The sequence below is a fragment of the Notothenia coriiceps genome, unplaced genomic scaffold (assembly GCF_000735185.1).
Source record: "Notothenia coriiceps isolate Sejong01 unplaced genomic scaffold, NC01 NC01_scaffold00000495, whole genome shotgun sequence".
NCBI lineage: Eukaryota > Metazoa > Chordata > Actinopteri > Perciformes > Nototheniidae > Notothenia > Notothenia coriiceps.
Genome location: NW_011333196.1, coordinates 355,693 through 366,666, shown reverse-complemented (window position 1 = coordinate 366,666; position 10,974 = coordinate 355,693). Strand labels below are relative to the sequence as shown.

General features: G+C 39.8%; 1 protein-coding gene and 1 long non-coding RNA gene across 2 annotated transcripts in view; both read right to left on the bottom strand.

Annotated features, from left to right (window-relative positions):
* The window catches only part of LOC104954870 (deleted in autism protein 1 homolog), a 39,898-nt gene extending 30,980 nt beyond the window's left edge, over positions 1 to 8,918 (bottom strand). The window contains exon 1 of the mRNA XM_010782073.1: positions 8,761 to 8,918. Coding sequence (XP_010780375.1) covers positions 8,761 to 8,918 — 158 coding nt within the window. The remainder of the gene's footprint in view (positions 1 to 8,760) is intronic.
* A 183-nt stretch (positions 8,919 to 9,101) lies between these two features.
* The window catches only part of LOC104954830 (uncharacterized), a 15,279-nt gene continuing 13,406 nt past the window's right edge, over positions 9,102 to 10,974 (bottom strand). The window contains exon 3 of the long non-coding RNA XR_799392.1: positions 9,102 to 9,116. This is a non-coding gene — a long non-coding RNA (uncharacterized lncRNA). The remainder of the gene's footprint in view (positions 9,117 to 10,974) is intronic.

The following is a 10,974-nucleotide window of genomic DNA, read 5'->3' as shown; positions in this document are numbered from 1 at the left end:
ACAACAGCACAGATTGTTCAGAATATCAGTATGAGAAAAACGACACGATCTATCCTTAGACCCTCACATCGTACAAGGAAACACTTCCAGAGAAAACCCACAGTTTAAAGGGGAACATGGGAGAAACCTCAGGGAGAGCAACAGAGGAGGGATCCCTCTCCCAGGACGGACAGACGGGGATAACAATGTCGGGGAAACAATCTTCAATACTCCGAGTATAATCCCACCAGACTCCTTTGCCCCTCCAATAGCGGGATGTCCTTGTCCTTTTTCCTTTTCGTCATTTCAAGCGATAAAAACTCTCGATCTTCTCTCGAATTATTAATATTTTTGGACGCCCTCGGCTCGCGTTCAGGGCGTCCCGAGCTGAATAAGGGCGTCAAATGACGGCAAGACGGCCCCCTGGCGGAAACGCTGTTTGGTAAGATGCCTTAAATAATGTCAATACAAGCAGGTAATCCCCCACCTTTAGTTTAGCTGTGGTGGAGTTAAGTCATGACCGTGCTGTTGTTCCTTTAAAGCCTAACGCTAGCTTTTAGCTTCAGGAGTTTGCATTTTGTCTTCAACTATTATAAAAGTGGTTTTAATATGTCGAGATTATAACAAAACGTGAACGTATCATCTACATGCGTTTACCACAGATCTTATTTCCTGTAAAAATCCCACAACAATGGAAACATCCCATTTCTTCATGTGTAAGAAGCCCTTGCAATGCTAACTTCCGGGTTAGCCTACAAACATTGGTCATCCCTGCACCACTCTATGTGCACTGCACACACACGCTGCTCACACACCTGTCCCGGTTATTTTGTGGTTAACAAAACCCTGCAGTGCTCCAAGCAGTACTTTCTGCACAGTGATGCAACACACAGGAAACACGTTCCACAGATGACTCCTTCCTCCCCAGGAAAAGAGGCTTATCTACCTTTCCAAACTCACTGCAAAGTATCTGAGAGGAATGTGGACTGACAAAGAAAAGTAACTCTGTGACCTCCCAACCAACACACAAAAAGTTGGCCTCTCTACTCGAGGAAGAACACGATATTCAGCTCATTAATAATTCACATGTTTCTTGTGCTAGGAGCGTTCATCATCGATTAGACTACAGTGAGAGCCACAAACTTGAACAATGTCTCTTTCTGCAGTGAAAACAATAACTCAACACTGAATATGTTTTGCCTACTCATACAGCACAGTTATCTAACAGAAACACGGTAGCCAGTGGACTTTGGACCCGACACAATGCAGTTACACAACAGCCAGTGCCGGGCCAAGTAGTCCGTTTGGGCCAGAAAACAGCTTCCCTTTAAACCACAAGTCATTTCGAAGCAAGGAGATGTTAAACTGGAGGGGAGAGAGGCTGTTTTGATTAAGGCTGGATATCATTTTTACTTTTCAATCTAGTGCCAATTAAAAAGCAGTTTAGATGTGGATATCAAAGCTATTGCCTTTGATGCCTTATTAAGTGAATACAGATTTCTCTACAAAACCTTTTGCTAACATTAATCCAGACATCTCAAATTCATTAGAAATCTGTCTGGATGTAATATAGCATTCATTTCCTCAAATATTTAAATCCTGTAAAAAATATCTGACCACTTTCAGTAACAGCTAGTTTTTGATCAAAAGTATGACACAACAGTACAGTCAGTACACAACAAGTATTGAGATTCAATAGAAAGACGAACTTTCTGCTTTTAATGCCGAAATGATCTGTTGATGCCACAGCACAAAAGTTATGCAGATGTAAATTGTTGCTAAACATTTCCCCAAAAAGACTAACAATGGTTTCAGACAGAGGGTGAAAAGGTAGTATGAGAAAAATAAAGAGCTTTTTGAACATTAGAGCATGGACACATGTCACATAAGAGGAACAAAATACAAATATGAACCTGAAAATGAGCTTACTAGGGCCCCTTTAATATATGCGCATCATATTTTCACATTTGGAAGCAGGGTGTTTTTGTGTGTCTTTTTGACACGGGGAACTATCTGTGCACAATTTATTGGTCGTATTTATCTCTGCATCACCCAGCAACGGCTATTGTGGTTACCAGGAAACGGGTGCCACGGTAACGACGTCCAGGGTGACGACAGGAGGTGGAACCAGGAAGAAGCTGCAGGCAGACTGTCTGCTGACAAGTGAAGGGAAACTGTGCACAACGTGAGGGCATGGAGTCACTGCCACCCGCTTTGTCAGGGAGTCACACACACACACACACACACACACACACACACACACACACACACACACACACACACACACACACACACACACACACACACACACAGTGTGTGTAGTTTCATAAAGCCAATCAAATATTCTGACTTTGTGTCCCCGACGTTAGATATTTGATTTAGTGGACACCTTTATTCAAAAGTGCAATCAACCATAAAGATAGCTACCCAGAACAGAAAGGATCCTGAAGGTACATTAGCTTCAAACCTGTTTTAAGTGTTATAGAACAGAAATAAGATATTAACCTCTACAAATGCAGCTTCAATATTTCTGAATGTGGTAATCCATTACATCACTTGTTAGACGCTTTTATCCAAAGCGACTTACATACTCAATACTGTGGGCAATCCCCACAGGAGCAATTTGGGGTGAAGTGTCTCAGGGACACAACGACATGCTGACTGCAGTGGGGTTTGAACCTGTGACAACACAACTCAAATAAGTGCATTCAACTATTAGGTTACAAACTCAAAAATAGTATGAATCCTAGCTTCTAACTCTCGGTACAAAGTTCCTCCCTGAGAGATACACAGCGGTCAGTCGTAATTAACACAGAGATCAGGCGGTTGAATAAAGCATGAGCTGTTCCTGCACAGGAGGCTCAGGTATCACTCTGTAAGGAGGGGGGAGACAAAGGGACTCCCTGAGTCCCACACCACAGCTGGGAGGAGTGATACCGAGGCAAACCTGACAGGCAACTCCTGCAAACAGGGACGCACCCCCAACGCTCACAGCTATAATCCTCAGTTTTGGACCCAGTTAAGAGCTGAAGACATTGGCCCAAATGGGGACACTCGAGGAACTGTGTTCAAAGCGAAGGGCGAACACCATGTTACGCCCACTGTTGCTTTTCATTTTTTTTTTTTTTTAGTGCTGAGAAAGACAAATGCGACAACTGAGAAAAACCTTGAGGTACAAATACTGAATGGTTTGTATGGAAACATTGGGGATTTCCTTTTAAAACTAACTTGAAGTGAAAATTAGATGTTTAACGATAGAAAAAAAAAACAATAATTGTTCATTTTTTCATGCATATCAGTTTTAGCCTCTCAAATACGAATATTAGCGATAGCATGAAAACGGCAACAGAACTGTTATGGTTGCAATAGTTAGTGGCTGTCAATATCGTGAACTGCTTTTCATTTCATCCATTGCACTGTCATTGAATATAGTTAAAGTTTGATTGAAATAGTTTACCAAATAATGCCGTTTCGGATTGGTCGTGTTATCGTTATAAGCATGCACTATGAAAACTGGGGTTTAAGAGCTGTCAGAACAATTCAGCAAATATTAAAAAAAAAGTCTTGTTTCCCAACTTTCCTCATCTGAAACAAAGCCAAATATACTACGCAGTCTTGTGTTGGTGTTCAATCATCTTTTGAAACGTTCCCTTTATGTGAAAAGGTCATGACCAACAGAAAGTCTTTCCCTGTGCGGTGGAGGATTACGCTGCTTATCAACAAACACATCAAAACACACAAGTCCAATCCAACTCTGCAGTCCCACAGAAACCTATTTTAGGCTACTTATGTGGAAACGGGGTCAGCAGCACATTTGAGAACCTGATTCTAAAACCTCCCCTCTGGTTGAATCTTCCCAGAGAGACTCTGCTGGATGCTGGCCCAATCAGCTCAGGATATGGAGCGCTACAAGTGCCCACAGTTTGCTTTCCTTGATGATGCAAAGGTAGCTAATCCTCATTGAACAGGATGTTAAATGAGGATTCGTCCTCATCACTAGAATCATTTTACATTCATCGTCTTTGCTGCAAAGTTTGTTTTGGTGCATTTGTGTTCACATTTCATCCATAGTCACGCCGTGCAAGCTGCTCTCTTACTGAGCAGTGTTTTGGTAACTTATCATCTCCAAAGGTTAGGGTATTTTTTCAGGAGAGTGTCATAACAAATCTCACTCTAGTTCCTGCAACTTGTCTCCATCGTTTGTCTTAATCTCTGACATTCACGCCTGAATTTAGTTAACATTCTAACGAAGGATAACACTCTGAACTTGGATTTTCAGGCATGTCAGTGCCCCGAGTTTACATGTCCTTATTCTCACCTTTCTACATAAACCGAACCGTAAAGCAAACGTTTGAACATTTTATTTAATCACAGCAAATATGCCTGCCGTGTCCACACTTTCTGGTGAGCCGTGATGTTGACAAAAAGCACAAGTTGCAGGTGGCAACACCAGCCAGCACATTCAAGGACCAGCAACAATACTGCAGCCAAAGGAAGTGTGGGTTGTATCTGGTACATTTAGATAGATCCAAGTACTTGTACTTTACTTCAGTATTTCTATGTGATGCTGAGGTAAATATTGTAATTTTTCTCTTCATTTGCTGACAGCTTTAGTTACTTAAACACATGTTAATATACAGCATCTCCAAGTTTGGGATGAGCTGAGAAATGAAGTGTTTCTTTGTGTTGAGAAAATACTCATATTTCTTAAGTTGCAGTAGATGTTGAAAAGCATCCTGCAGCATTTGGAAATGCCTTATCAATAAACTGAAACAGGGCTATTTTTCTGATGAAAAGTAGATTGTTCGGACATATGAGTGAGGACAGCCACAGAGCTACAAACTAAGGATGATATGATAGAATATGGTGTAATGCTAGATTATACTACAACAGTATAGGACTACAGCAGTAAAATGAAACATACACATTACTGCAGTAGTACCATTAATCCAAAAATATTATATATTATCATATATTACACCAAATAGACAGGTATGGGAGGACATGTCAGTAGCATTTAGTAAGCAAACCCGATGACTAACGCTACAGTGAGTAATCTGCATAGTGAGTTTTGAACGTAGTGATTGTGTCAGACTGTCTATAGTGGTGTTATGGTTCCAGCACTAGCCTTAAGCAAAGATTAACATGACGTTCAAAGAGTCAGGAGATGGACACAGTCCTGACAAAGAAGTGTCATGATACAGGGCTTTGATGTCCTGAAAGAGGAACAGGAACACAGCAGCATATCTGCGGCTCCTGTCATCTCATATCTGCTCAGTAACCACCACACTGAGAGCTGAGCCGACACTCTCTGCTTTCACCGAGAAGCTCCACAACCTCCCCGCTATCAGGGAGCAAAAGTGAAGCCCTGTGATTGCAACGTCATCGCACAGCAAGGTAATCTACCCGTGTTGCATCACTACTCAGCATTCACAGGGAAAATGGCCTCTCCTCTGAGAATGATGCCGGATTTTCCCACAGAAACCCTTTCTATCCAGTGATCACATGTCAATATCTCAAAGTTTGTCATGAACTGAGAGATGGAGTGTCCCTTAATGTGTTGAGAAGATTCCCATAATACCCTACAGTATATATAGGAGTACAGCAGTGAAATGGAACATACACAGGTAAGGAGAGGTAATTAACCCAAACGGCCATATATTATAGTAAAACAGTGACAGGGAACCAGGACTTGTACTGAAGTATTTTCAGACTGTGGTATTTCTACTTTGACTTAATTAAGTACACTACAGATGATAGATGTCAGCGTGCATGTCCAACAGAGTTAAACGCCGGTTTCTCCCACAGAGCCGTGAATGACAAAGTCTCTGAGAGAGATTCTGCTTGCTCTCACATTCTCCTCCTCTCTCAAACAGCTGACAGACTTGCACAGTGGGTTTTTCGGTGGCAGAAAGCCAATCGTGCCTCACTCGTTCTGTGAGATGAGTTAAGCCGTGAGTTACTTTCAGGGAGGGGGGGAGAATCCCTCCCTCTTATCTCTTTGTAAGGGAGAGACGTCAAAGTCCCTTCCAGAAGATGTATATAATTTCCAATGGGTTAGAAACACTTTGTACTATTGTCGTAAATACTGCCCAATATTAAGCAATCTGTCATTTAATCAATGCACCAAGAAATGGATCTGCAACCAATTTTGTAATTGATTTATCATTTCAGTTATTTTTCAAGCTAAATAGTTAGGTTCTAAAATGTGTGGATCTTTGCTTTTCATTATTATATATGATGAGAAATGTAATATATGTTGTTTTTGAACTGTTGTGAGGACATAGCAATCAATATGAACACTTTTTGGCTGTAGGAGAATATAATGCGTAGGGCTGCAACTAGTTTTTCCAAATGTATCAATTAATCATTTAGTCCATAAAGTGTCCAAGTCGTTGTCTTTAAATGTGTTGATTTCTTAGTCTAAACCCCCAAACTCTTCACTTAGTTATATAAAACAGAGAAAAGCAGATCATCTCCACATTTCAGAGGCTGAACACAGCCTCTTCTGCCATCAGGGCGTTCGTTTTTACTTTTAATCGACTATTCATATAGTTGCAGATAGTTTCTGTCGGTAGAAATAATCCTTGGAGATTTAACATCAGCGTTTCACTTTTTTCAAATATTTACAAGGCAAATAAATGAGAAAATGATCTTAAATGTGGTCAATAAGGAACATAAATAATCATTATTTGCACCCCTTAGTTTCATGAAGATAAGAAATGTCTAGCTCGGATTGTCTCTTCGCAAAATTACAAAACATGGCATGTCCCAATGCTTCACACACCTTGTGCTGCCAATACAGATTCCTCAGTTGATAAGTCACAACTCCCACTAAGAAAACAGTAATGACTCAACAATTATACCCAATAAGAGCGACGTAATGTGATTACTTTCCAATCACACGCAGGAAGTCTCAGTGAAAAGGGAGTGCTGCCTCCGAGTGTAATCCATCAAGCAGCTATCTTTGTAGAGTCTGCATGTGGAAGGCGATCTGATGCCCGGAGTGGAAACGTCTCGTTGTGCTAATGAGTAAACTACATTATGAGCTATGCTATCGTTATTTTATAAGAGGAACTGGGTCACATTATCACACCTCAGAACTATTCAGAGTGTTAAAACAGTGAGTCACAGACGGTGTATATCTTTCAGGGAAATCAACCTGCCGCATGACATAGTGCTGAGCAGCTGTCTTTTTTACACCGTACGTTTGGACTGTAGCTGCGTTGTGACTCATTTTATACAAACGTGCCAAGTCACTACACTGGACTGCGAATAGATACACCTCCTTTAATGCCAGCCTATATTAACTACGATGATTTATCAGACCTAAGTGGCCAGAAATCCTTCCTAATAGCTTCCTAAAAAACAAATGTAGGTGGTAATGTGAGGAGTGTGTCACTTGCTTTCACTGAAAACTTAACTTATATATCATATCATTTGTGTCAACTCTACCAGAACAATTGTATGAACCTGACTACCTTAATATATCAGGATAACTTTTTAACTGGACTTATCTTTACTCCATCACTATTCTGTTTGACATATTACTGCACCCTATTTACAACCATGCTATCACTCAATAACCACATTTATCCGTTTTGTTGTGGTTGTATTTATCTGACAGTTGACATACATTGTTTTAGAAAAGGATTTTAAAGTGTTAACTGAGCTTATTTCCATCATTGTATTATTTTTGTTTTGCTCAGTAACCTGAAAATGAATAGGGTGCAAAGAGCAAGGTGGTTATTATTGTGTTTGACAACAGAATATTGATTGAGTAAAGATAAATCCAGTTTAAAGGTAATCCTGATATATAAAAGGTGATCAGGTGTGTTTTGGTAGACCTGATGAAAAAGGATATTAAAAAAATGAATCCAGCTGCAGTCGAGAAATTAAAGTGTAGTGTTCAGTATAAGCCAGTGACACATTCCTCATCATAAGTATTCCTTCACTTTGGTATTTCTACTTTTACCTAAGTACATTATCTGCGTACTTCCCCCACCTCAGCTAACCTCCATCTCTTAAAGTTAACCAGGTATGTTGGGTATCGTTAGCTAACTTTACTCAGCAGACAAATGAACCTAACTCGGATTAAAATGATGAAAATAAGCTCAAGTAACATTTTGTTTTAACATTTTTAAAGGAACATATCCTTTTATGAAACTATCTGTCAACTGTCAGATAAATACAACCACAACAAAAATACATTACAATTTGAAGTAAATCTACTTAGTTACAAAAAAATGTAGTGGAGTAAAAGTACACGATTTACCTCTGAACTGTAGTGAAGTAGAAGGACAAAGTAGCATAAACTGGAAATACTCATGTAAAGTACAAGTACCTCAAAAAGACATTACAATTTAAAGTAAATCTACTTTTACAACACTGTTCTTAATTAGCTAGCTAAATAACCCTTTAGCTCACTTTGTAGTGCAGGCGCAGACCTTTTCCAACACACATGGAAGATACTAACCACCCTCACAGCTTGCACGTAGCCTTTTGTGTTTTCTTTTTAACTAATAAAGCAAGATACAAGCCATGCAATTGTGAGGGAAGCTACGAGCCGTTGGGCTAACTAGAGAGAGACACACAGGCTAGCTTTAGCTCACAAGCTAACAACCGTTACCAGTGAAGGCTATTAAGATAACGCTCTTTTCTTACCTGTGACCACCTCCAGACCCAGAAGACGCCCCGGGAATGTCGTCACCTTTGTACCGGAGAACCAGAGCAGTGTGTAATGGTTTTAATTCCTCAGAAAGAGTCGGTAGAGACGCTCACAGTCCGGTCTCTTCAGCAGCCGCCGCTGAATGGCTGCTGCGCGAGGAGCCGCAACCAAACCTCCTCCTTAGCAACGGACCGCCTCCGAGAGAGCTGATTGGCTGAAAGTGGACCGAGCGGAAGTGTTCGATGGAGGACAGAGCAGCAACCTGTAACATGCTGATTTTAAATGATGAAAATTAGGAATACATTTTATTAAAACAGGGGTTTATTTGAGCGTGTTTTAAGACATTACACTTGATTATGAAAGCACATTTTTTTGGAGGAAAATATCTTATTTTAATAAAAATGTTGAGACTTAGCACTTCGAATTTTGACTGAATTTGCTAAAATAAAGATATCAAAAATCATGAATCCTAGTTTAAAAATAATAATACATGTTCTCAATGTTTTTATTAAATCCCAATATATTGACTGTGGATCTTCATATTGACTGAGTATGTTAAAAAACAAACACCTAGAGAAAAAAAAACACCTACAATAATAATGACACTTTTTTTCGACTAAATGAAATGTAATTTAAATACGTTTTACTTATTTACAGTACTAGCTCATATTTGAAACATCCCACCACGGGATCTGGATAATAGATAAGTAATAGATCAAATAGCAGAACGTAGTTATAAGTCATGCATTCAACATTTTAGTAAGTATTGTTCACCTAAATGTGGTTGATGTATCAAAGGTAAAGTATGCTGTGCTGAGACATGCACTCCATTTGTACAGTAAAAAGCATATAACTTTTGTACCTTTGAAAACAACTAAAACAATTAAATTAGGGGTATAAAAAACACGTTTCCCTCGGAAGTGAAGTATAATGTTATGTTCAGTTTGTGAGTACATTTTATTTACATGTGTCACCTGACATGTTCCTCATTATATTCTCTATTTGGTTGATATGTAAATATACTCCAGTCAGTGAAGGAGCTCCTAAAACCTTTGATGGACCATTTGAATAATTACACCACAGTTTTAAATGCACTTCCTGTCTATTTAACATTATATTTGTCTTCTCTTTATCTGTGGACGTGTGATACTGAGTGACACTCACTGTGCTGTACACAACAGTTGAATATAAAACATGTGACTCATAGATATCACCATGAAACTTCCCAAGTTGACAACCGAAATTATGACAATTTTGTTGTGTGTTTCAAGGTTTCTGACATGAGGCATTATGTGATGTTAACTTTTGGTGAATTTTGAAGAAATCTGCATACACAAATTAACAAAGTTACTAAATAAACTTTTGTTTATGTGTTCCTTCCTGTAGTCTGAACGTAGACATGGTAAGCAAGCAAACTAACCCCAACATCTTTAAATTGCCCTTAATTTCTCCGGTTTCTGCCATGTTTCCCCCTCCCCCTCTCCCTCCCCCTCCCCCTGATGATCCCCCCCCACCACCCCCACACGACACCCACCACCCACGTAATATTCGTACTTTTTTGTAATGTAAATGCGCTAATTAACGGAAATTATTATCCGAGAATCAATTTAATTGTACTAATTATATAACACGAACACACCAAAAAACGTATACTCATGTATTATGATCTATGAAATCAAGAAGACATGTAAAAATAAACTTACCTCCTGAACGCAGTCATAACGTGGTCTACACACGGACTCAAATGTGTGTCACTGGTGTTCCCCCGTCTGTATAGGAGCTGTCTAGTTGTTCTCCGGGACAAAATAGTGAGACTGGAAAGTTCCGACAAACATTTTGTTTCTGTTAAACTTCAACCGTCTAAAGTGTACTGTACCAGTGATACATCTGCGAATAATGGTTTCGCTGATTGTAAGAGTTGTGACAACCCGACTTAAAGGGGGTGTCGCTCGTTAAACCCCACTTCACGAGAGTCCTGTGTCTTGCTCGTACGACTGACGTCACGTCTGAGCTTGAACGATAGGAGACTAAGCTTCTAGCCGGCGGATTCGGGTGATTCGGAGTCGGGAGGTCTATTAATACTTTAATACTTTCCCCTCACCATCATTTCCTTCCTATCTTTGTCACACGTCGGAGAAAACAATTTATTTATGTCTTATAAGTCTGTGTGCGCAATTTTACTGTTAGTAAGTCTTATTGTCCGTAGCTGTTGAAATCACACAAGAAACAACCAAAACATTGGAAGGTCCGGGCGTTTTGAAACGTTCGAATCCGTCCGACGTCTTCGGATACACTCTTACTGGAATTACCCGCTATTTTGAGACCTT